This window comes from Carya illinoinensis, chromosome 12, assembly GCF_018687715.1.
Source record: "Carya illinoinensis cultivar Pawnee chromosome 12, C.illinoinensisPawnee_v1, whole genome shotgun sequence".
Classification (NCBI taxonomy): domain Eukaryota; kingdom Viridiplantae; phylum Streptophyta; class Magnoliopsida; order Fagales; family Juglandaceae; genus Carya; species Carya illinoinensis.
In genome coordinates this window covers 30909013-30936675 of record NC_056763.1, presented here as the reverse complement: position 1 = coordinate 30936675, position 27663 = coordinate 30909013, and the positions used below count along the sequence as shown (strand labels likewise).

The following is a 27663-nucleotide window of genomic DNA, read 5'->3' as shown; positions in this document are numbered from 1 at the left end:
ATCCATACAAGCATTCAAAGAATTTTTGGAGCCATTTAAAAATATCATAAGGTCATCAACGTAAAAAAAATGAGAAATACTATGGCATCCTCTGTGAGTTTTGTAGTCAATCATCTTACCCTCAGTAGCACTCTTATGAATTAAACGACTCAGCACTTCTTCAAGAATGATGAATAAGTTGGGAGAAAATGGATTCCCTTATCTCAATCCCTGTGAAGATTTAAAAAAACCTTTACTAGTTCCATTCATTAAGACAAAGAAGTATGGCGTGGTAATGCAATTAACTATTAGTTGTCTCCATTTAAAAAAAAAAAAAAAACCCAAGATTTTTAAAACTTCCAACAGAAAACTCCATTCGAGTCAATGATAAGCTTTAGTCATATCCACGTTGACCATCACATTGCCTTCTGGAACCTTAGCATTGATGCTATGAATCATTTCCTAGGCAAGCACTATATTCTCGTGTATGTTTCTGCCTCTGATGAATGCACATTGTTTTTTTGAGACAGTTTTTTAAAGCAGGGGTTAAGTCTGTTAACCATTATTTTAGAGAACACTTTATAAAGCACCGAGCACAAATTAATAGGCCTATTTAAGTTCATGCATGAGGGGGGCACCAACCCTTCAGTTTTGCTCTGAGCATATTTGAAAATCGGTGTGAAAGAAGGCCGGTTAGATCTTTTTTTCTTTCTGAAGATGGCCCTGTAAATCTATGTCTCTACCAAGTGCTAGGAGAAAACGTGGGCGATGATGGCATGAGGTTGTGAAGGTTGCAGGGTGGAGCGACTCTTCAAAGGAATCACCGGAAAGCTCACTCACGTCACTGACGAAAGATCTACCATCGAAGATCTCACCTTAGCTCCTAGATCCACTGTTCGTTCTTCCCTTTTTCCTTTGATCTACAGGTGGAGCTTCAAGGTCTTTCCAAATCTGAAGCAGAACCTTGGCTCAAGACCGAAGAAGATCAAAGGGATGTTGAGTACTGGAAGCTAGATTTGAATTGAAAGCTATATCTGAGTGGATAACATCGTTGGGATGTCGATAGAAGTGGAAGAAACGGTAAGCAAAGTGCTGAAGGAGATCGAAGGGGGAGAGTTGGCCATGGAACCTCCTCTGGCCCCATCGACTTCAACGGCAAGGCCCTCCTACATGTTTGCTGACATGCTTAAGCAGCTGCAGATGCCAAATCCCTCAGCTGGGATTTCCATCGTGCCACCGATACAACTCAATGGATATCCAGCTTTCATCTTCTTGGAGAAGGAAATGGCTATAGCTGAGACGAATGTGAAAAACACTTTAGTCTTGAAATTCCCTCGAGGTTGTCCATCTCTTGATTCCATCAAGCTACATGTTGTGAAATGCTGGGGGCTTTCTTAAATCCCAACTATTGAGATTTTTAATAGCAGCAACATCAAGGTGATGACAAAGCCGAATGTTAATTTTGTGAAACCCTGGGCATAAGAAATGCGTGAGACGGAAGGCTTCATCTACAAGGTATTCAAATGGTATTCAGAATTTAATGGGCAAGAAGAACCACCACCAGCTCCTATTTGGGTAAACTTTCCTTCTCTCCCTTTGCATTTTTTTGATTTTCCTTATTTGCATATGTTCTCTGTTGCTATTGGACATTTTCTGAAATCTGATAACCTGACTATGAATAGAACTAGACCTTTTTATGCTAGAGTTGGTATAGAAATGAACATATCTAAACCTTTGGTGAAGGGATTCTGGGTGGGTACATCAGATTCGAATGGATTTTGGCAATCTGTAGTATATGAAAAGGTGCCAGCATATTGTTCTAAATGTAGGCAACAAGGTCACTCGGTAGGTGTTTGTCGAAATGCCACTAAAAGTAACCAGGTGATTAAAAAGCCCAAACTGCCGAGTAAGAAATACATTGTCAAAACCATGACTAAAATAAAAGAGGATAATATTGAACCCGTGAATCAAGAGGCCCCAAAAGGAGACAATGAAAATATAGGACCCAACTCTATACACAATACGTTGGGGCAAAAAAGAGTAAAAATGAGAAGGGGCATTGCTCTAAGTATACATGTAGTAGAAAAGAAGTTCCAGCAGTTGACAAGTCAAAAGCTAGAGTCATAGAACTGGTGGTTATGGTAGAAAACTTTAGTGGAGAAGTAGGACTAGCATATCTAGGTTTAGAGGCCAGGGACATAAACGAAAGAACTCAAAATTCCACTGCTTCAAAAGAGTCAAGTGATAGAAATCCTTCTAAGATAGCAAGAGAAAAAAATTTCGTGACTTACAATGCAAGTATACCCCATAATAAGGTTGATTCAAACACAGAAGAGGACATCATGATGCTGATCTCAAACTCTTTCAATGCTCTAATGGATCTTGATGATAAGAAAGAAGTATTGCAAGCCACAGTCAGTTCTAACAAGGGGTATAAATTAGACTCTAAAAGGCAAGTTCAAGCTGTAAGAAAAAAGGACAAAAAGAAAAATATTTGTCCATGGTTGACAGGTGTAATGCCCATCCTTGTGGTGGAACCTTTAGAAAATGATTTTAAGAAAGATGATAGGAATTATCATTCATTTAAAATTTTTTCCTTTCATGCCAGGATACGAAAGACTCCATATTTATAAAATAAAACGTGATTCTTAATTTAAAGAGAGTTACAACGGAAAACATTAAAAGTTATAGTTAAAATTTTTCGCACAAAATATTGTGCCTAGGCTTTCGCACTCTTTCCCTTGGGTCATGTCCATCCTGACGCATACTGCTCCTCTTGTTCCTGGGAAGGCACACATAAAAACTAAAATGAGTCGAAAACTCGTAAGTATTACTTCATACAATTAAAATATAATAAAATAGATTTTCAATCATGCATTCACCACTCCATACATACTATACATAAGACACTCATTCATTTAAAACATTTCAAGGCGGGGTCTTTCTTGAAAATGATTCTCTTTTGTAAATGTTTCTTTTCTTTCATAAAACATTTCCCCACACCTCGTGCCTTCATTTCTTAAAGAGTTTGAGCATACATGCATTCTTTCTTAACATACATACATTTTTTCTCATCACTTTTCATTGACCATTACACACTGTTACACCCTGTGTGCGAGAGTTAGCAGTCCTCCTTTGGACTCGAACTCCCCCCATTTCATGGTTGGGAATCCCTTTTCAGTCAGGGGGCAACACTGGGTGCACTATCAGTACTACTTACCCAGTATTGCAATCTACCCAGTCCTTTGGTACCCATTCATTCAGTTGTGACCGTTATGTATTTTTATACATTAAAACTTTCAGTCATTTAGTTCATTCAGTCCTTTTTTTCCGTTTTTTTAGTCCTTTTCATTTATTCTTTTTTAGTTTATTTAGTTCATAAACATCGTTTAAAAGCATAGGTTTAAACCTTGACATTTAAAACATTATTTAAAACACCAGTCCATGGCATCATTAAACATCATCTTTCATGACATCATTTAAAAGTATCAGTTCATAGGGACATTTTAAAACGTCAGTTCATAGGGGTATTTTAAAACACTTTCTTCGCGTCATTTAAAGCATCGCTTAAAGCATAAGGCCTGAGCCTCACATTTCATTTCGTGAAAATACATACAATACTTACTGCGTATACCATCCATTCACATGCATACATTTAATACTTTGGGTGCATAAAAAGGGGCTGCCAAGAATGGCCGTTACATACATATATTTGAAAACTTATACTTAGCATTCTTTCGTAGAACATTGTCCTAGTCATTTCGTAAAGAATCGTAAGGGAAAAACATGTCATTTTCATTTTCATATCTTTAGAAAACTCTAGAAGAGTATAAACATAATACTTACCTGGACTCTATGTCATACTAATTTCATGCAGTCCATTCATGTGCGTGTCAGATGGCAACCTACATGCATACACAACCTCAACTTCATTTTACATCTAGTGCATAAGAAACTAAACTAGAAACACATACTGAATTTCACTTAGACATACTTTTTTTCTTTCCCGTCTTCTATGTCTTCCTTATCGCGTTTCCTCTTTTTAGGACCCACTTGGGTCACCTTTTTCAAATTCAGCGTTCTACTTCGAGGTCTAGTGAAAACTTATACATACTACACTTCACTTGGAACACTCTCCTTCTATCCCATGCCACTTACTATGTTAAAACCTTTGAGATCCACTTACAATCACTACCTCTTCCAAACTCAATGTTCTATCTCGAGTGCTCATTAACTAAAGTGAACCTCCATGATTCACCTTAAGGTTAAGATACTAAGATCTTCCTCTTTCTCTTCTTATAAACCATATTTCAATGCATGACTTAGACCGGCTAAGTCACGCATTCCAATCGTAGACAGTACACCCGTCACTTCCTTCACGCATCCTAGCCCACACTAAATCCTCATTCCCATTCATACATGCTACATGACTTTAAGCCAACTCTGAGACTTAAACATCATGTACTCATACTTAGGACATATTACCCATTATATATGGTAAATTCCTCCAGTACACGTGTCTCACCAGATGCACATGTACATTGCCCTCTTATCACTTAAAATCAACTTATAACCCATTGAACGTCCGCTTGTATAAACAATCTCTATACTCCGATTCCAACTTCTACTCAATCCCGGTCAGCAGGACTTTCCTACTTCCAAGATCTTTACAAGTTCATCCCAACACTTACACGACAATACCCCATTCACACTACACCTCTGTCTCGTCGCGTAGCTCAAGGCTAATCCCAAGCTACACTGTGACAACCGTCTCTACAGCAGAGTCACATTACAACTATTTCAGGATACTATTCCACAGTTTTTGACGCTACACAACGCGCTCTAAGCTCCTCAACTACACCATCTAACCTTCGTGACATGCCATCCGATGCATCACGACTTCACTACAAGAAGTACACTCCATGTGAACTCCCTTCTATCCACTCTATGCCATACACCATTACGATGCACGCCACAAGGTGCATCGCTACACTACATGGAGTACGCATCACGTGTACTCCCTTCACAACACTATGCCACATCACTACTACAGCACACACTTCACACCCACATGTCATAGCACAGTCCACAACACTTTACAGCACACTACACAGTTATGCTCAACATTTCACTACATAGTGAACTCCGCAATCAACCAACTAACATCTAACATAAATAACGAGGAAGAGAGAGTTATACCATCATTGGGATTAACCCGTGCATTACTTCCCATCACGGTCGAAGACGTTGAAAGAGTTGTACGTGGCGGCTAAATCGCATACGGTGGATATCCACCAATCCACCTTGTATGGTGGATATCTTGTATGATGGCTATCCACCATGCAAAGTGGAGGTTTGGGCTTAGGGAAGGGCTAGGGGTAGTCTTGGGAGGCTCATAGTGGCCTTGTGGTAGCGCATGGAGGAGCACAGCAGCACCGGGGTGTTGGAGGCCATGGGTCTCAAGGAGAATTTGTGGGTCTCAAGCAAGGGAATTTGGAGGGGGATTTGGTTGGTTGTTGGCTGGCCATGGAGGGTTTGAGAGAGGTCCGGTGGAGCTATGGTGCCAGGAGGAGGCAGCACGGTGGCCCACAGCAACGGATCTAAGCCGTGGGTCATGGAAGACCCGTGAGAGAGTGGAGGAGAGTGTGAGGGGTAGGGACCTCGACTGGGCATGGGGATGGTTAGGGAAGGTTGTTGATGAGAGGAGGTGGATGTTGGTGGTGGTGTGGGTGGCCGTGTACGACAACGTGGGTGGAGGAACCCATATGGGTTTCGTGCGATGAAGAGGAGGAGCTGCGATGGAGGAAGAGACCTTGAGGGAAAGGGAGCTGGTGGTGGGGTAGAGCTGATGAGGTGGTGGTGTTGTGGTGGTGCTCGGTGGGGCTATGGGCTGATGACAGCGGTGCACGATGGAGAGAAATGGGTGAAACCCATTTCGGGAAAGAGGGAGGAGAGAGAGAGAGAGAGAGTTGCCGCGTGGAGGCTCACCAGTGAGGGAAGGTGCTCACTAGCATGAGGGGGAGATGCCGGTGGTGGCGGTGAAGCTAGGTGGCGCATAGCAACATCGGGCTAAGCTGAAGGAATTCGATGAAGTGGAAGGGGAGGTTGTCATGCGAGTTGAGGAATAGGGAGGAGAGAGAGGAAATGGAAAAAGTGAGAGAAAAATGGAGAGAGCTTGGGTATTTAATCTAGGCCCTTCGTAATGGAATTTTCAAAATGATCTAACAGTGATGATTAAAACACTAAGGGCAGGTTTGGCCCCCGAGATGAGATACGGAAATCTCAGACTATTTCAAAATTGAGATGAGATACCTTTACCAAATGGTCATTAATTTCTCAACTGAGATGAGATATATGCATTGTAAAATATTTTGAAACTGTTTATTGACATGACCGGCAACAGAATTGTGCAGTAATGGAGAGAAATGCCTTTCTCTTTCCCCAACTTTCCCTTCCCATAAATTCCCATAGCCTTGCTTTTCTCAAACCTATACGCCCCAAACCTGCAAACCCAAAAACCCTTCATTCCTTCAGCACAAATCTCATCTCCTGTCTTCTTCACTAAACAAGGGGGAAATCTTCTCTGCAGGGGAGGATTGATGACAACGCAATATGTGAGTCGTGCACCCTGCCCTCTTCAAAAGCAGGATTTATGGAATCAACGGGATTGCGAAACAGACCTACGGCTGTCTCTAACCTGCCCATTGTGTGAACAGGGGTTGATGCTAAACTTCGAATCTCTGGCCCTAATCCCCCTATCGTAAGCTTTTGGTTTGAATCTGTGCGAATCTCTGCCCAAAGCGAGAGAACATTGGCAGGCGAATCTCTGCCGAGGACCTATCTACACTCCCTGCAGTGCATCCTCACCTCAGAATTCACATTGTCCCTTCAGTCAAGGTCTGCTTTCCTTTCATTGCAATAGTCAACTCCTATCTCCAATATTGTGAGAGTGGACAGTTGTAAGGAAAATGGTCTATAAAGCTAAACCTCTCAAACCCTTCAAAACCATCCCCTTAAAACACCAGTAGCCTCACAGCTCTATCATTGTTTATCCAAACAAACGGAGTTGCCGTCATACTTCCCCCACCACGGCTCCCAGGACTCAATCGTACTGGGTAAGCATTTCTCCCCCATACCTCTTCAATAGTCAGAAAATTTTATTAAGTTGTTTGGCATTGTTTGAGATTTCCATTTGGAATTAATGCTGGGAATTATGGTGTTGGGAATTATTGAGTTGTTTGGAGATTTCCATTTGAAATTTCCATTTAATATTGAGTTGTTTGTCTTTGTTGTTGGGAATTATGGCTGTTTGGAGCTTGCTAAATTTTGAGAAGCTTGGGCCTAATCTGTCCTGGTAACCTGTAAGATTGAACCGCATGAAATTAACATAAGGCTGGCCGTAATTTTCATCTATTAGGCTACTTGAACATTGTACCATGATTCAACTCTGTTTTCAGCAGTTTATAACCAATGAAATGTCTGATGCTTTGCATAGTTTTTGGTTTAGAAAAACCACTAAATTAGCTAGTGGAACAAAACTGATGCAGTTTGTTAGCAGGAAATAGTTGCATCTAGCCTCGATATAATTGTAACCAAAATTGACTTTCTTTATGGGTCAAGGCTCAAACCAAGGAACCAGATTTTAGTGTATATTTAACCCCATCAACGATTTACATGAAGAATTCACTCCACATTGAGCTGCTATTCTCAGCCTAAGAATAATGAACAACAGACCTAAGCATCCAGGTTTCATTATAGAACCTTTCATTAGTTTAATATTGACCCATATCTAGCATTCAAAGTTCAAACTCACAGAAGAAAGGAGCAGTGCGTGCTTCCTATGTGCTTTCTAGATGGCAATGAGCTGGCAAGACAGTTTGCTAGCAAAATATTGTCTAAGGGGTCAAGGTAGAACAATTACAACCTCACTAACTTTCTTTTCTCAACTTAAATGTGTACGGTTTTCTCTTTTTTGATAGGTCTTGAATTCCAATTCAAGTAGTGGTGAAACATCCAGCTAAAGTCCAAAGTGCCTCTAAGGGATTTGTTTTGTGCATACAGATATAAATGATTGTAGTTTTATCAAATTTTACATGTTTCTGTGACTCTTGCTCGAGGATTACAAAAACCAGAAAAATAATAGCAAACTGCAATGTCCAAATAGCCTTGTAAAACCATCTCTAACTAATTAGTTTTAGATATTCTTGAAAACTCAACTCCTATGTTCAAGGGACCAAGAATAGAAGAATAATTCCCTTCTGATCTGCCTATCAATGACTTAGAAGTGCCACGCTTCCAATTTTTACTAATATCCATTTAAGAGGATGAGTTTTTTCCTTCAGCTGCTTAAAAATCATCAAATTTATCAAGCTTTTCACACCAGTAAATGTGTCATGAACTGAACAACATGCCCTCTTTTTCTCTCTCACAAATACAGGACATTTGTTAGGTTCCAAAATCTCATTGAAAAGCTACACATTTTGACCCATTTACACCAAATCTATACCTTTAGGTATAGGTATAGATTCCAATGTTCACTCACTTATTCATAAACTACAATATTTTAATGGGCTGCATGCACCAAATCATTCACTTTTTAACTACGGCTACCCCACCACCCACCTCTCTCTGATTTCTACTAGTGAATGTCATGTCTCCAGAGCTCTTTAAGGACTGGGATGATGTATAATTGATAGAGGAAAGTTAGCTTAATATTCTTTCAACTATAACGAGTCAATGCAATTCTACTCCATGATTACACAGGTACCAGTTAGCTTACAAATATTCATACTCGGTTTAGGCTTCTTTATATTATTAAGCTGGAATGCTTTCAACTTCATTAGGTAAATGCTCTGTCTTATCAGTTAATTATATATTAGTTAATTGAGAAGTTATAACTAATGGTTTATTTTTCCAGCTTCATTAAAAGACAGTGAGAGGGAGCCAGAGAGATCTTTTTAATTTAATTTAGTAATGAATTGCTTATTAGAAGACAGTGAAAGGGAGCCAACTTCTAGCTTTTTAATTTTCCTAGTGAATTGCTGAATTTTTTTTTTTTTTTTGTTATACCTTGTTTTTCCCATTTATAATTAACATGTTTTGCAAGCACACTTTCTTTTGTTATGTTTCCCAATTGGAGTGGACTAACGGAAATCATTTCTTGTTGTAGCGTTACTACTTATGCTCAACAAGTAGTTCAACATCTGGACAGGTATGATGGGCTTATGACTGATAATTCTATAATTATAAAAAAAAAATCATTATAGTAAACTATTTACATTGTTGATTATAGTCAATTGGCACGTCAATTCATTATAGAAAAGTTTGATTTTATCTATTTCATTTTCTTTTCTATATCCTGTCATCGTATGGACACCAATATAATGCATGTTCAATAATCGCTATAATTTGTTGCTTTAGAGAGAATTTATGGACAATGATATGATGGATTCCACCCGTGATCATGACATATGGAATGAAAGGTTCGAGGATCGACTAGTAGACATGTTGTATGAGGACACCCTCATGGATAGATTGAGGGGAGGGAGGATCACAAACGGTGATAATGTAAGGCTTGCTACACTACTGTCAGTTGTGTGCCACAAGAAATTCAATTGTGAGCAAGTTAAGAGAAAGATTGCTCGTCTAAAGCACAAACAACGAGAATTTATTGATCTTATGAAGCAAACTGGTTTAGGGTGGGACCCAAAGAGGAAGGCCCCAATTGCTAGCTAGGAACATTGGGCAAATGCCATTCGAGTACGATAACCAACATTTTTTCAATATATGCTCCAATTATTATCATAATTATTTCTAACATCATTAACATAATTTTTATGTTATGTGAGATCATCATGGAAGAATTTCAAGACTTGGGGATGCCCAAGATATGAACAGCTTTGTGCAATCTTCTGAGAAGAAATTTTGAAGAGAAGTTCTTGCTTTAGATTTTGCCTTTAGTAAGTAAATCCAAGTGCATCGAGAAAATTGATCTACAATGATAAGAAAAATATTTAGAACCAATTTATGCTTGAATTGAATTGGAACCCCAAATGTCGACAAAAACAATTTCAAATGGTCTAGTAACTTTGGTTTTGGAATGGGGAAATGGCAATTTGTGTTGTTTGGCAAGGGGCAAATATCACAAGGTATGTTGGAAGTAGTCGAGAGCTTAAGATCAACTTTGTGGATATCATGTAATATGTGTTGAGTCATGGAACTATGTCCAAGCCTATAATGCTATAAAGTAAATTAATCAAACTTGGGAACAATAATATTGTTAACAGAACTGGAAGGAAATAAGGTCACAAAAAAAAAAATGTGCAAAGCAGTCGAGTTGGATCTCAATAGTTGAAGATGATACAGGCCATTAAGTACCTTCCCCACTCCAGTTGTCATCCAAGATGAAAGGTCCTGGATATAACATGAATTGGAAAAAAAAAAAAAAAAAAAAAAAATTAGACAGCAATTGGAGTGATTTGTCAAGGATTTTGCAGAAATGAGATTAAAATAAAATGTAGGAACACATAGCACTTTTCGAAGAACCAAATAGTCAGAAAGACAAACATCACCAATGTGAGTGGCTGTTGTTGTGGCTCCATTAAGGAGTTTGATCATGTCAAAAACCGAGGTGACATTGTGTGTGAAATGATTGTGGGTACAGATCATATGATCTATAGCACCTATGTTGATGATCCATGTTGTGGTAGTGTTTGTAGTATTGTTGTACTTGTGTGCGGAATGATAGGATATAATAGCAGACACAGGAGACGTGCTAGCTTGCACATGGTTGACAACAAGAGCGGGGGCATTATTGTGAGATGTAAGGCAAGGAGGTGGTTGTACTACTCCTGAGTAATCGTCGGACCATGGCTGATATCTTCCTGCACAAGAGAAGATTGATTAGCAGATGATTTAAACTTGAGGTTGTTCTTGTGTCCCAAGGGAAAGCCATTGAGTTTGTAGCACTTTTCTTTGGTATGGCCTGGTATATGGTAATAAGATCATACACGAAGATGAGGGTTGGCCATGAAACAATGCGCCAAATAGTGACTTGAGATGTTGCAATGGGAACAAAACAATCAATCCTTGCAAGAAGATGGTTGGTTGCGCATTTCTGGTCCGCATGTGACCATTGCAAGAGAGGCAGGTACAGAATGAAGTTGCCTGTGCCTCTCTTCTTGTTGAACTAGGGACAAGACTCGATTTAAAGTAGGAAGTGGGCCATAGAGTAAAATTTGTGCACGAACAGAGTCATAAGAATCATTGAGCTCTATTAGGAACTGCATAACCTTGCTGTGATGTGTGTAATCCATCAACGTTTTGATCGAGCCACAAGTGCATAGAGGCATGGGTTTGTAGATTTCAAGTTCATCCCAAAAACTTTTGAGTTTGTTGTAGTATTGACTTACAAATTCATTGTCTTTGGATAAAGTGGAGATGGATTTGGTGAGTTGGAAATTCGAGGAGAATTTTGGATAGAGAACCTTTAATGCAGGTCATTCCAGACATTTGCTGCAGCATCCGCATTTGCAATGCTTGATCTATGTTCAAAGCCAACTGAGTGTTGCATCCAGGCTATGATCATGTCATTGCAGTGCTCCCATGGAGCCAAAAGAGGGTCTGAAGCGTTAGTTGGTTTAGTGATTTTACCATCAATAAAATCGAGCTTGTTCTTGATGTTCAGGGCACGCTGCATTGTCTTTACCCAGGTCACATAATTCTCTGTTGTGAGGAGATCGGGAACCAGAGGAGAGGATGACTGCTATTTATGACTACAAAATAATGGAATAAGAAATAATGAAATAAACAATGTATTTACAAGTCACTATAACACCTTCAACAGAATTATATTCCCTCATTTCTTCATGGCTCTGTCTTGTGAAACCATAGGCGTGTGAGGACAGAATTCTTCTTGTGTTAAATTCAACAGTTCCCGATGCTGCTCGCAGTAGTAGTACTCATGTCAACTCTGGCGCCTCCAGTTGATCTGTACCTGCCGAAGTTTCTGCGATTCTCGTTCAAACTCATGTCCGTAGGCCTGAGCCATCACAGGTGCACGGTGGCATGGCCTGGTTTGAAAAGACTTCTTCACTTGATTCGTTCAGCATGCCGAGTAGGCAGCAGCTGGGGCCTTCGCATTGCTTCTTTTTTGGAACGAATCATCCAGGCGTCGCCAATCTTGCAATGGCTGGTTGGGTCCTGCCCAAGCCAAATATCCTGTTATGCTCGTTCATCCATTCTTGGCACAGCCACGCCGGGTGAGTAAAATAGGTTTCATGTTGCCAAAAGGAGAACCAAAGGTGGAGCCCTTGTGTGAAACTGGTCTGGACCTGTCCAATGGTTCATCAGTATACCAACAAATTATGAGCAGGCTGCCGCTTGGACCGCCGATGTAATGTAAATTTCACTTTTATAATTTTCTTGGGTGAAAGTATAAATGTTTACCTTTCTATATGATATACAAACATAGGCATTTAAATTATAAGTGCATGATCCTTGTGCCTCTTGATTCTTCAATTTTTATATGAACTTATTACAGGGTTACCTGCTATATTTCAAAATGTTTTAATCTAATTCTTAAAGTAAGAGTCATATTTTTAAATGATCCCTCCATATGATTTGTTAGTTTATTGGCGGAAAAAGTTAATGTATATGTAGCGATCTTTTAAAAATTAAAAAATGCACCGTTAGCATGCTGCATCAGCATAAATATTAAAATCATATAAAACTAAAAATAAAGAAAAAATTCACTATTTAAAGAAAATTATAAAATTAATTTTTTTTAAAAAAATCATAAGATTAGTTAAAATTGTTAGGCAAAAATTAAAATATACATAAAAAAACCATTTTTAAACATTTTTCAAAAACATATTAAAATTAAAAAAAAAAACTATAAAAATTGGCTTTGGAGATCATAAAGGAGAACATAACTTGGAAAAACAAAAGGTGAGGAGATCTCATCGAAAGTTAACGCGCGCCACTCATTGAAGCAGATCATGTTTTGAACTTGAACTACGTAAATCACTTGTCACCGGAGCAAATCATAATCCGTTGCCAACCTAAATTGATTGACTAAAAGCTGATCACTGCGTTTACAAATTCACCGAGTTATAGACATGAAACTTGGCGGAAAATAATGTAAAATGATCTTGTTCGAGGCATTCATACAAAAACGATCGAGCCTGTAGGCTCTGCATTCATATCAGATCAATATGAAGAAAAAATCATATAATTTATTGTTTGATTTTTAAGGAATAAGTTTGAGGTATGCCAACAAATTATATATGCATAGCCACACATGAAATTCACGTACACTTACCACATGCAGCGTGTGATCACACTCACATGCAGGATGAGAATATTCCATAGAGATGGATCTAGTCTTCTAGATATGTCCTCGAAAGGGCTTAGGTCCTTCAAAATATACATATCAATTATATATTATAAGAAAAATAATTTTTTACATCACTTAAATTCGTCGTAAAAAATATATTTCTTATGTCATTTTTCTTATAATGATAATTAATTAAAATTGAAACTAAGGATAAATAATTAATTGCAATGTATTGAGGTATGTCCTCAGAGGGGCTTAGAGGTGAATACACTTTATTTTCTCAAACTATGAAGTGTTTTCATTATGCATTTAAATCATTAAAATTAACAAAATGTATATTCATACTACAAAAACTCATATTATGCACTCTCATAAAGATCCAAATAGTTGAGATTGTATCCCGCTTTTTTATACATTCTAACGATTAGAATGGAATTAGAGTACTACAAAATGTCAAGTTTTAATAGTTACAATGCACAACTAATTTGATAATTTAGTGTGTAAAGTTCAAAACAAAATAAAATTTAAAAAAATTGACATATATCAGGTTCTAATAATTGCGATGTACAACTTTAATAATTTAGCATGCAAAGTTCAAAATCACTAATAATTCTTATTAAAAATCACTAATAATTCAGAAGGTCCGGGCCGGGAGGGGGTGAGTTTCCAATGAACCAAAAAAAAAAAAAAACACAACGAGTTTCTTCAAAAACAAAATAACAAAAAACTTGGCAAAGATGATGGAAGGAAGAGGAGTCAGGGACCGTAAATTAAAAGGAAATAAAGGGTAAAGTTGTACTCTTTTAGCTTCCGAATTACTTTTCTGTGCTGCAAATCTAATCTGTTGGATTAGTACTTGGTGAAACCGTATTGGATCCCAATCCTTTGAAAGATTCATGTTCCTCGCTACACACGCACCAAAGTTCAAACACCGCATCAGACAAATTTTCCGTCTCCTCCCTCTCCCACCCCTCAATTTGGAAAACCAAAAGGTCAGATCTTTAACTCAAAGATCTCTAATTCTCCTTAGAGTTTGACTTGTGTGTTCTGCAACATATGAATGAAAGGTTCGTCAATTAGGTAACTGTTGGTTGGGTTTGGGGTTTTAAGTTGGGGGTGGTAGGTACCTGGTAGCAGCACTTGAGCTCGGCATTCTGATATTGTGATTTGCGAGGTGGGTTTTGCCCTTCCTCTGATATAAGAATACGTATCGTTTCTTTCTTTTGTTAAGATTTAATTTTCACAATGTTAGTGGATCTTTTTCTCAGAGCACGAAATCAGGATTTTTCAACTTCTGTTACATGGGGTGTAAATTAAGATCATCTTCACAAAGAACAATTTCCTATGCATCTTAACCCAGTTACCGGCATACTGAATTGATCCTCAGAGAACAGCGGAGTCCTTGGTCATCTGGATTTCCAATTGTTTTGTGGTGAACTACAGATAGTTTACGTCAAAAACAAAAATAAGAGACGAAAACATGCATACCCGACATCGTAGTCCTGGAAATGGGTATAGGTCTAGCTCCATGGGAATGGGTGTAGCTGCCTCTCAGATCTCCCCTGAGGGTTTGATGGTTAGAGGCCATGGAGGGTTTTACGGCGGGTCCGAATTCAGGAACTTTGGTCGTGGTTTTGGGCGTGGCCAGGGCCACCCTAAATCATATCAACAACCACCACAACCACCACTGCGCAAAGGTGACATCTTTATGGAAGCGGGTCGACTTGCAGCCGAGTATTTGGTTTCTCAGGGATTGCTACCTCAAAGTGCACTTTCTGCTGTTAAGTGGCAAAACGGTAGTTTGAAGAGGCAGTTGGGGGAGTTTCAAGAGCTTAGGCCTCAGGAGGGAGACCAATTCTCCCTTCCACCGGAGGGCCGAACATCTGCCCTTGCCCGTTTGTCGAATGCTACTTCTGATGCTGGGTTGGGATCGGGTAAGAGAAGGCTTTTAGGTGATATTAATACCAAAGGAAGAAGAAGAGCAGCATCATTCCGAAATTATAGCTCAGATTATGGCCGAGACTACAGAAGGAGTGGCTCATGGTCTGATAGACTTAGGTCATCCGCTGACGTTGATGGTGATGACAATATTGCTTCTGGACAGTACCATGAGGAGGAGAAGCAATTTGGTAAAGATCTCACTGATGATTTGCACATTGGTGGTCGAAGTGAATTAGCCCCAAAAACTGAGGATGCTGGTGATTTGGAATTTGAATTGGATGAGTATCAGTTCCAAGAAGATGATATGCCCATAAAGGCTAGTTCTTCTACTACAGGGAAAGATCTCCAACATGAGGCTAATGGAGAATTCCCTGCAAGGTCTTATGATTTCAAGAATATGAATGTGGGAATAGGAGAGGTGAAGCATGGCACCAGCAGTGATGAAACTGACAAACAGGGTACCAAACAAGAAGTAACCATCCAGGATAGTGTTGTGGAGGGAAATTTCTCAGACAACACCAGCACTGATTTACTAACACTCTGTAAATTTTCCAAGGTGCCCACTAGAACCCGCTCTTCATTGTCGCATAGGGGCTCAAAGGTTGACCCTGTTCCAAAGATTGAGGAGGGAAAAGCTCCTGATATGCGGCCTCAAAGAGGATCTGAATGTTTAGTTGACAATGCCCCTGTTGACACCTCCTTGGGTGATGCTCCATCAAGTAAAATTTATGATTCGAAGTGTATTGAATCTGAAGTTGCTAGGGCTCAATTTGTGTGTTCTGCTGAAAATGCGGTCAAAATAGATTCTGCAGATGATATTGAGCAGGGTGAATTTGCAACTCAGTCTTTCTCAGATATGCAAAATAGGCAAGAACCAATTCCAGTACTGTCTGGTTTTCAAAGTTGCGGTTCCACTGTTAAGGAAAGAGGCGAAAAAAGAGCTCTAGAAGATAGTGATATCAGGGAGGGAATCAAAAAGGCAAGAGAGAGGACTTCCTCTCAGGTAACAAAGGCTGATGAGTATCTCCACCTTTCTAACTCCAGTGAAAAGAAAAAGAGCTCACAGGAAGACATGGCTTCACCTGGTGAGAACATGATCATGGCTTTAGATCATGAGAGCTTGGAGAATGATTCTCTGTTCGCTAAAGCTAGGACTGAACCATGTGTTGGGTATGCAGAAGAGAAGCAACTTTTTCCTGGTTCATTTAAAATCTGTGACCTTAATCTCGGGGGAGCTTCTGAAACCAATGAGAATCATGATAATGATCCGATCCATATTTACCATTCTGTTTCCAGAAACAGAAAAGAACCAGCACCAATTGATGTTGACTTGTCAATGAGTAACACCAAGATATCTGGTGAATACAGTAGACATGTCACTGATGGTAAAGAGATTGAAGTTATTGATTTAGAAAATGATTCTTCCCTGGAAGATAAGGCCTTCCATGATGCAGCAAGAAAGTAAGTTTCTTTATCAGTACGTCTCTTCATGAGGATATTGATTAAATTCATCAATTTAAATAAAAGTGATTGCATAGACATGCCCACGGGGTTATTTTTAGAATCATTCCCTGTTGCCCTATAGCATTTTTTGGGGGCGGCAACTGCACCTGATACTTTATGTATTGTTTCTATATCTTGTTCTTATTGATTTGCTGGTTTTTGGATTGTACAGGACGGAGACTGTGTATACGGGCCTTGAGGGTTTCCCTAACAATGCACCGAATGCCAATGATATTTCTGTCATTCAGGATGGTTATGGGCTTATGATCTCAGAGCTGCTTGCAGGTGATTTTTCAAATTGTTCTTCAGTACCAGGGGATGTTACTTCAATGCATAGCGGGATGGGCCTTCCCAATGGAGAGGTACCACCACTAACTATTGATAACTGGTTTACCTGCATATTCTGCACACAATGATCTTATTGCAGCTGTCCCATTCGCCGACCTGCCGTTTATGGTTTAGTTTTAATGTATGGTCATGCATGTGCCTTGACCACCTTGATGAGGTAACTTACATATTTTCACTGCTTGTTTCAGGGGTCTCTTGCTGATGATGATTCCATATATATGTCCCTGGAAGAAATACCATTAAGTATGCCAGATATTTAATTTCATGGTTTGTTTTCTTTTAAATCAAGAGTTTATATGGTTGATTTGCCTGAGGTGATGTTTGATTCTTTGAATGTCATGTTAACACAGTGCTAACTGCATTTTATGCGTCAAACAGATATCAATATTGGAGTCATGTATTGTAGTTTTGTGCTTTTCTGGCTGAAATTGTTTTCAGCCAAATGGTGGTGCCTCTGCGCAGAAATGGTCCTTGTTTTTTATAGCCAAAGCTACAGTTCAATCTTGGAAAAAAGAGAGAAAAGAAAATACTTTCAAATTTGCTTGCTCATCGATCATTTTTAATCATTTTTATTTTCTGTTCCCCATTCTTTCTATGATCCAAATCAACTCTAGAGGCTCCAAGGACTTGTGTTCCTTTTCTTTCATTGATTTAGGAGCATAGGTGGTGATAAATTGTCCTTTAGTAAGCCTATTCTAGTTCTTAGCTTGTATTTAGGTGTTTTCTCTTGTATACTTTCTGTGTACCAAGGCTATGCCTATTTACTTGTCAATAAAATCTCTTATTACTTATCAAAAAAAAAAAAATCCTTTAGTAAAATGAAGATTTTGATGTCTAGAATTGAGAATAAGTAATTTAACTCTTTTGATATTATTTTATCTTTTAAATTTTTTTTGAAATTTTTCGTTGAATATTTGTTGATTTTAGTAGTGCATGGAATTACCGATCAAAAAAAGTATTGCATGCAATTTGTAGTCTAAGATGTTGCTTAGTGAGTTTTTTCTTTGGAATGCCTATAGACCACCTAGTAAGTTGAATTTTGTTTTTAAAGTTAGCTTTTGATGTAGGACCCTGACTGGTCATGCTTTTTATTCCCCTATAAATGTCAATGAGAAGTAAGAAGATGAGAGAATTCTTTGGATCTGAAAATTATTTGTCAGTAACTTGTAAACAAAAAAGTTATCTTGCTTCTTGGAGTTGAATGATTCCTCCCAAGAATCAAGTGTGTTGTGACTATGTTGAGTGGCATCCACGATTAACAGTGAAGTCATTTTCTCTACCTGTGGTCTAGTGATATCCCAACTGCATCAAATTGTTATTAGCAGGTTCTTATTCTTGTGAGGGATTCATGCCAAGACCTCAACCTCACACTGATTCTGTTCAGAAAGCATAGTCAGAGGTTTTATTAATGAGATATGACTGTCACAGGTCAGGGTGTAAAAAATTGTAGTGGACCAGAAAAAACCCAACCAAACCTGCTGGTTTTGACTGGTCTAGAGTTTTCCAAATTTTCAGTCTTTGGTCCAATCCCAGGGTGTGGTTTTTTCACCTTGAACCGACCGAAATTATGTATTCTATTTTTAAATAATTTTTTATATAATATTTTATGCATTAGGTAAATTTTTAATGTAATAATGTAAATTATAACCAAATAATTATGTAATTTTTTTTAACCTAATTAGCTATTCTTAGATATTAGTATGTAAAATGTTAAGAACTTAAGATAGGCTATTAGCTATTAACTTGTATTTTATATGTGAATGTGAAGGTTGATAACACATACTATTAACATTATTAATTTATTACACTTAATTAAAATAATTTAGTTGTTAAGTATATATTTTTAATATGCTTAAGTGCTTGCAAGTATGATCCATGATCATATATAAAATGTTAAGATAGCCTATTAACTATTAACTAATTGCATACTATGTCTATTATTGCTCAATGATAAATTGATAATAAGCATACTATTAAATATTAATATTATTAATTTATTACACATAGTAACTTAGCTAGACAACTTACTTAAAGCACTCACTGAATTTATGATTTTACCATTTAATACAATTTTTTGCCAACAAATTGAACCCAAAAAAAAAACTTAACGGTTGGACTGATAGGACCAACTGGATTGATAGTAACCGGTTTGGGCCCGTCTATAGCTCTCCACAGTTGGTTTCAGTGTAGGAAAATGGTGGACCGACTGAATCGGTCAGGTCCAAAAAATGCCCCATGAGGCACTTGTGTGTTTAATACTCATGAGGCACTTGTGGATTTTCGATCTCTCACCGATTTGTGGTGAATGCCCTAAAAATTTCAACTAGGTTCCATTTGTTTTACTGGGGTTGGTTGATTTGTTGTTTTTCAATGTTTGTCTTCGTGAATCTTATAAATCACTTGAAGGATGAAACAAAGAAGGTGAAAATGGCCATCTAGCTCAAGGTGTAAAGTGCAATAGAGGAGGGAAGATAAGGGATTTAACTGGGTAAAATTCATAATCTATTAGAAAGGGAGCTCCAAACTCCAAAGGCAAATCTAAGCACGAGTTCTTTTCAACCCAAGGAGTTCTCCTGTTATAAATGACATGTGCAAGGATGTAGAAACTCGAGGACAGGTTCTTTTCAATCAGGGGAGAATGGTGCACGAGTAAGGGTACTGACAAACGATGACCAAGTTCTTTAATAATTGAAGATTCTGATGCCTATAAATCAATAATGAGTCCTAATTTTTTTTGCGTTAAGAGTATCCATTAAGTTGGTTTGGAAATTGTCTTTATTCATTTTGTAAGTTGAGTGATGTATGGGAATGTCTAGTTGTTTGAACTTGGGTTTTGAGTTTGTTAGCATTTAGTGACCTTGACCACTAATGTTTTGTAATCACTAAATATGGGTGAGCAATATGAAGTTGAGAAAAGTGTCTTTTAAGTGATTCCTTCTAACAATCAAATGAGGGGCTTGGTCTCTTTGAGTGGCATCTGCTATCCCCAGTTGAGTGGCATCCTGGAACTATTCCCTTTCTCTTGGCTTAACCCTCTGGGTTGAACCACCTTTAGCATATAGACCTGCATAGATACGTTATTTATGCCATATACATTTTCTAATAGATTACATGCATCAAGCAGGAGATGATGGACATGTCGCATTTGGAGTTGTGTTGACCACATCTTGACCTAAAGCCTGACAAATAGACATATAGAGAGTTTGCTGAAAACATATGTGCTCCTCCATTGTCCAAGAAATTTGTTAGCTTGAAAGATATGTTGGCCCCAAATATTCAACCATCATTTCTATAGAACGAGCCATAGACAAAGCTTCTTCTTTTTTAATTGGTAAACAAGAGTTTTATTGATGAGAAAGATTGGTCCTGGAAGAGGACATTTTGATTCTATTCAAGAAACCTGCTTGCATCATAGAACCTTGCCTCAAGTTGTGTCTCAACTAAATTTCTCGTGTAATGCTGATGCATTGATTTGAGTTCTATGAATATGTTACAGGTAAAAGCATCACATAAAACATCAGATCCCTATTTGAAGGATATTAGTGTTTGTCTTAACCAACTGTTGCCTGAGAGAATTAACTTGAAAGAGTTATAGTGAAAGGATGTAAAATTTCTTGTACTATGTAAGCCATGGACTTAGAATTTGTTTTATTTAAGATTCAGCTGGTCATGAATGCCTCACGGTTTTTAAACAGAAAGGTTAAGGACACTCCTTTCAGGTTGCTGATTTCATTTTAGAATAACTTGCAAATATGTTGGACAGACCCCTGTACTGATCCGTTATTTCCTTCGAGTGTATATTGCATTTATGGCATACCATCAGGTTGTGGAGTCTTGTTGTAGGGAAGGTAACCATTTAAATCGTCATATATATGCTTTTACTAAACTGTCACTTGCTGTAGTGATGAGAATTAAATGAGTTTTACTTTGTAATTTTCTGCTATCTTCTGATCCCCTTATGTTGCATTCTGTAGGCTTTTTGCCAGCCTGGGAGCAGCAACAGCCACGGGATTATGAGAAGCCCTTCTAATTCAACTATTCCCCAGTTCTCTGAAAATATGTATTGGTATGCTTTGTTTCGTTGGGATCATTAGCTCTATCCACATGCAAGGTTTCTAATTCTTCTTACTTGTCAGCTGTCCAAATGCTATATTGTATCACTATTCACTAACTTGGCCTGGTTTGAGGTTTCGCACGGTCAAAAACTGCATCATTACGCTAAGCAAAAACCCCTTTGATAATGACTTTTGTCCATCCATACATGCTCATGTGCTGCCTTATCCAGAGGATATCTTATCAAAAATCCAATGACATGCCTGGATGCATTGACTGTTGTCAAAATCTATCCTACTGAGATCTGCATCGTCGTCATCGACTGGTGCGGAGACTGGATTTTTACGTAAATAATAATAGTGTGATTGGATTGAAAGTATTTTTCTAACCTGATTTTCTGTGAATTCCGATTCTCACGAGTTATGCTACTTACAGGTTAGTATGTAAACACACTTACGGGATCTAACAGACTGATTTATTAAAAAAAAAAAAATCAAAATTCTATTTTTTATCTTTTTATGCCAGTTGATACAAATATGTTTATTCCAAAGCAATCTCTTCTTTTCTTGTTAGTATTGCAAAAGTTCTTTCGGCCTTTATTTGTCACATAAATTAGAGCCAGATGTTTTGATGAAAATCAGATTAGTTAAAAAGTTTGTTCTCTCTTCAGCAAGCAAGACTTGGATTGGGGCTGCTAGCAAAGACTCATTTGCATGCTTATTAAGGGCTTAATCCTTTTCCAATCCCTAATTGTTAAACCATTTCAAATTGCCTGAACCCAATCCTTATACTGTATAACAATTACTTCATATTACTAATGAAAGATTCTTATTCATAGATGGTTTTGGTTTAGGAGAGACCGATTGTTGTGACCGAACCACTTTCCTTATCAAAACTCAACAGATAGGAGAGCACCCCTTCCCATCGTGCGAGCTACTACCCTGCTATATTTGATTGATATTTCCTTTTCAATTAGGTACTTCTATGCTTGCAAATCAAATACACTGCATTGGACTAGGTAAATTATCATAAGGATAGCTTCGAGCTACAGTAACTCGGGTCTCGGGTCATATTTGGCGAGTTACTATAGTTCAACCAAATATTTGTTTATTATTTTCCTCCCATCGAAAAACACACACACAGTCTCTCTCCCTGCAAATTTTCCTCTTTTCCTCCCTATTCCCCACCAAAATGGTTGCTTTCCCTCGTTTCCTCTTCTCTCCCTTCTCCCCCATCTCGTGGCATCTACGTTTTCCCCTCATTTCCTGGCCAACGTCCCCTTTGTTTCCCGTCGTCTGCTGGCCAACGTCTGCCTCAATTTTGCTCCGTCTCTATTTCCTTGGTAGCTTGACCCTTGGTTTATTTCACCCATTTTCATCGCCTGAGTCCCATCGTTTCCTAGCCAAAAAACTTTTTGTTACAATCTAGGGCTTAGCTTAGAAGATTCTGCAAGAGCGTTGCTCTACGAGGACGAGCAGATCCTAAAATCCAAGACTGAGCTCCTTAACAAGACTAATATGGTGTAGTGCCTTGGACATTCACAAGTACCAAAGACGTTCCACAAGAGCCTCTACCGTACCAAAGACATCCACATCAACCAATGTTCCTCTTTTGGTACTCTATTTTATCAACTCTTCATTCATTTGTATTTCCAATCTTGGTCCAGTTCGTTAAAATATTGCTTTGGTCACGATAGTATGTGATAGATCTTGATGTGGACGGGGTTGTTTTATTATGCCCATGTGGTGATTTATACATGTAGGGGTGATACTAGTCAGATTCGATCCAGTTTTGTAAATTTTTATAACCGAATTGATATATACTGATTTTGAAAATCGATACTAGACTGATTCACTACTCGATACTAGACTGATTCACTACCGAAATCAAAACTTCCAATTTTTTCAGTATCAGTCTAGTCTAGTTTGGTCTTTCTATTTTTACAGATTATTTATGCTAGTAATAATATGATATTTATATATACTAAACTATTAATCTATTTATATTATAGCATAAGTACATTATTTTATAATAATTAATACACACTAGTATAGTATTGAATTGAACTATAGTCTATTTAAATTCTAGACTTTTTATGTGAGTATATCTGATCAAGTGTGTAAAAATATATTTACAAAAAGAATATATATTATAATCTATTATGCTAAAAATATATCTATCCTTTATATATATATATCAAAAGTGAGTTTATATTAATAACTTAATATTAATGTTTATGTTTAAGACTAAAATTTATATGTTACATCAAATGTTGTATTAAAAATTATAAAATTAATTTTATGGTATATCACATGTTATATTAATTTTATATTATAAGATTAATAGATTTGAATAATAAGATTAGAATTTCATGTTACATTAATTAGAAATTTAGCATATAATATATATAGTATAATATGAAAAATTATAAATATATACTGGTCTAGTTCGGTTTAAATCGGTTTTCATATTTTGAAAATTGGTACCGCACCAGCTTTTATTCTAAAGAACTGGTACCGCATCAGACTGCTTAGAAACAAGACCGAATCGATTCGACCAATTTTTCGATTTTTTTTTTTACACCCCTATATATGTGCGATTAATTTGAGTAGCTTGAATATGATTGTTTTGTTAATCAATTGAGTTGAATTGGGTTTTGGTGTTGTGCTCATTTTTTCTCGTGTGAATTAGGGTAGCTGAATCTAATTGCTTTTGTCAATTATTTGAGTTGAATTACATTATGGTGTTAACCCCCATGCAGTGCATATTTGTCATGTATAAGTTTGGTTTGTTTTTATACTGAACTAGGCATATATTTGCATTGAGTTAAGTTTGCACTGATTTGGTTTGGAAATGGCATATTTTTGCATTGAGTTAAGTTTGACTTTTTTATACTGAACGTGGCTTGGATTTTTTTGGTTGAAAAAAAAAAAAAAAAAAGGATGAATGGAAGATTTTTTATGATGGAGCTCATGATAAATTAAGATATTTTTTTTTTTTTAAGTTGGGAATGTGTATGTACTGGACAAGAATGTGTATGCATTCACATTATTGGATACGACGAACGTGTATGAATTGCTATTCGAAGGCAAACATGTCTTACTAGGGGTGGGCAGCGAGGCTTTGCACCCCACCCCCGTTCGCCCCATCCCTGCATGGCAAGGCTGGCAACACCGCCCCGCATAGGCGGGGGCCTCTGCATCTAGTCCCCCTAGCGGGGGCGGGGGTCGGGGAGGGCCCAACCCGGCCCCGCCCCCCTTCCATATATATATTATATATATAAAAAACATAAATATTTATATATATAAAACATAAATATTTATATATATATAAACATAAATATATGTTTATATATATAAATATAAATATATCTTTATATTTTAAAAATTGTATATATAAATATATATTATAATTTGTTAGACTTGTTTACAAATTATGCATTAGCAAATTTAAAAACTATATAGTTTAAAACTACTACACTATAACTTACATAAAATATGTACTAGCAAATTTAAAAACGATATAATTTTTAAATTATAGTCATATTTACAAATTTTCAATTTACAATTTGGATCTAAAAATATATTTTTTTTATCACTTTTAGATCTAGAAATAATTTTTAAATATAATTAAATGTAATTCATAATTAAAGTGAAAATAAAGTGGGCGGGGCGGGTATCTGCTCCGCACCTCACCCCCGGGATGCGGGGGTGGGGGACGTATGGAAAAACCCCACCCGATGCGGGCGGGGTGCGAGGAGAGGGCTACCTCGCACCGTATGGTGCGGGTAGCACCCCTATTCCTTACAAGAATTGTAGATATGGTATGTGTTGGATAATTAGGTTGAAAAAAATAGTTGAGAAATAATAAGTTAATTAAAAGTTAAATTATTAATTAACATATAGTTAGTATAATTCTAAAATATGAAAAACAAATTATAAAAATATTATTATAAAAGAATAATATTATATTATTATTTTGGCTTATAGTTACCTAGTCCAACGTGGGATTATACTTGAATGGCTTTGGCTTTTAGACAAAACTTCTGGTTTTAGCTAAATTTTAGCTTTGGTTTTGGCTAGACAGACCAATGCCATTGCTCTAAGAGCACTGGCATTCCATTCGATATAACATCTACTTAGCAATATTTTAACCAACGAGGATGAAAATGGATTGTATTGGAGTAGTCAAAATATTACCTAAACTAATTTTTACTGTCGTGCTTATTATTATTAGCTCTAAATTATAATAAGAGCTAAAATATAGATTTCATTATTGGCTTTTATTTTTACTGTTACTAAGCTAAACTAATAGTTTATTGTAATTTTTTTCACCAAGAAATTATAGATTTCATTAGCTCTTAATACTTTAGCAAGATAATTTAATTTTTTACGATTATTTCATCCAACCCAACCTTATGTTTTCCTCTCTCCATTAAAATAATGTAAGTATTAACTCTTTCATCCAACAGAACCATTGAAAATAGAGAATAACTTCAAATTGGACTTGGTGAATAAAGGGTAGGGGTGGGCAAAACTTCCGGCGGCTCTAACTCCGGCCGACACCCTCTCTAACTCTGACTCTACCAAAGTCGAAAAGTTTAGAGTTCAGAATCGTAGTTGCTTTGAAAAAAATTGTCGTAGTCAGGATCAGAGCTATTATCGACTCCGACATTTTTGTGTTTGCGCATTCTAAACTCAGATTGCAAGCTTCTTTTTGTCTTTTTGCATTCCATACTTAGGTTGCAGACAAACAACAGTTGAAGTGGAGTTATTTATTTTGGCATTGACAAGCCAGTACAGAAGTCAACACTCAACAGTGTATCAGTAGTAGTAGTACCATAGGTTGATTTTTCATTTTTGTAGTTTAGAGCTCAAAGTTGATGTGGACACCAAATACAAGAATATTTTTAACTATAGAAAACATATATCATATGGTTCCTACTCTCCGAAATGGATAGAGTTACAGAGAATCGGTGTGGCCTCCCCTATCCTTTCATTGGTCTTCATCAATAAACAAATAAATACATTTCTTCTTCTCAGGTTGCCTAGCTATAGTGTTTTTGCTCTCAATCCCTCTTTCTCTCTCTGTCTTCTTTCCTATTCTTCTCTATTTCCCTTTGTACTTTTTCTCCCTTTCTTTTTTTTTTCTCATTCCTCCCTTTCTCACTCTTGTACTCATCGACCTCTTTCTCTTACTAGATTTTATTTTTTTCTTCTTCTCTTATTTCTACCAATTTTTCTTTTCTTTATATTTTCATATTTTCCACTAGTAGTTTATTTTATTTTTCCACAATGAGTCAGAGAAAGAGTGGATTGCAAAAAAAAAAAAAAAAGCCCGCGAGATTCCATTACCATAACAATGCATTTCTTCCACTGCGAGTCAACCACTCTAAGAAAGCTCCACTCTGACCAAAGTTTCGACCTCCACATCCAACTTTAGAGCTCCGATCAGAGTTGGGGTCCTCTCCTGATCGAATTTGGCCTCTCAACTTTGGTCGGAGTTGGAGATCAGAGTTGGGCTTTCCAACTCCGACACTTCAATGACAATATGACACGTCTGCATTCTAAAAGAAGAAGAATACAACTGCCCTCATATAAGAGCATTCACATTGGACTATGCATATGCATATGCAAAATCACCTCTTTTGCATATCCACTTTATCATTTCAACAAAACTTCCACATTGGCTTATGCATATTTAAAAAATAATAATAAAATATTATCATTTTATTATTATTATTTTTTTGCCTAAATTTTTTTTGAGTGCAATTTCCATGTACTAGTTTTATACATGCAATCAGTACCCAGTACATGGAAATATTTCAGTGCCACCAAACCTGTAGAATGAAATAATCTTCATTATTTCATGCATCCATACCCAGTTTCATGCATCCAAATTTACCAACTGTATATATAATAAAATTCATCAAATTTAAAGAGTATCAATCAAGCTTTCATAGAAGGAGAAATTCATCAAATTCATCAAATCTGTTACAGCCATGGACCACGACCCAAGTGAGTCTTTCCCACCAACCCAATATACACCAAACAGCACATATTAAACATGTACTCAGATTAATACATTTGACTAATATCAACACTCAAAACTTACATTTGACTATATCAACTTCAGAACTTACATGTGAATAATTCTATGTATCAAAATCAACTTAATACAAGTTTCAAAAAGTTGATTTTGATACAAATTCATTACAATAACAGCAACCAGAAAACAGCAACCAGTAATCAGAAAACAGCAACCAACAAATTCAGCAACCGTGAAACAGCAACCAGCAACAAGTCCAGTTGCTCCAGCACCCTTCAATAGCAACAAAAACAGTTTTGCCATTGGGTCCTCCAGCACCAGCATCAGCAGCAAGCAGTACAAAATATCCCACCAACAACAAATATTCACCCAACAAAATGTTCCCACCCACCACCAACCACCAACAAAATAAAAGGCCCATATAGATGTACCAAAAAGGGCTTGGTGTTCATAGC

The 27663-nt window shown here is 37.3% G+C and overlaps 2 protein-coding genes across 7 annotated transcripts; both read left to right on the top strand.

The window, feature by feature from the left end:
• Window positions 1-386: 386 nt before the first annotated feature.
• LOC122289633 lies at window positions 387-12466 on the top strand. Of its 3 annotated transcripts, none has more exons than XM_043096799.1 (3): window positions 387-1554; window positions 9149-9190; window positions 11912-12466. In XM_043096799.1, the coding sequence occupies exons 1-3, from the start codon at window positions 1465-1467 to the stop codon at window positions 12245-12247; spliced, it is 468 nt and encodes a 155-aa protein (XP_042952733.1). In that variant the 5' UTR covers window positions 387-1464; the 3' UTR covers window positions 12248-12466. The 3 variants fall into 3 exon arrangements, with proteins under 3 accessions (XP_042952733.1, XP_042952735.1, XP_042952734.1); XM_043096801.1 differs by having other exon boundaries at window positions 11872-12466; XM_043096800.1 differs by having other exon boundaries at window positions 389-1554; window positions 9400-12466.
• Window positions 12467-14153: 1687 nt separating this feature from the next.
• LOC122289547 (uncharacterized protein At4g26450) lies at window positions 14154-21348 on the top strand. 4 transcript variants are annotated; one of them, XM_043096661.1, is made up of 5 exons: window positions 14154-14307; window positions 14584-16717; window positions 16932-17121; window positions 17296-17350; window positions 21082-21348. In XM_043096661.1, the coding sequence occupies exons 2-5, from the start codon at window positions 14796-14798 to the stop codon at window positions 21135-21137; spliced, it is 2223 nt and encodes a 740-aa protein (XP_042952595.1). In that variant the 5' UTR covers window positions 14154-14307; window positions 14584-14795; the 3' UTR covers window positions 21138-21348. The 4 variants fall into 4 exon arrangements, with proteins under 4 accessions (XP_042952595.1, XP_042952593.1, XP_042952596.1 ...); XM_043096659.1 differs by having other exon boundaries at window positions 14154-14489; XM_043096662.1 differs by having other exon boundaries at window positions 14154-14489; window positions 17296-17374.
• The last annotated feature ends 6315 nt before the right edge of the window (window positions 21349-27663 follow it).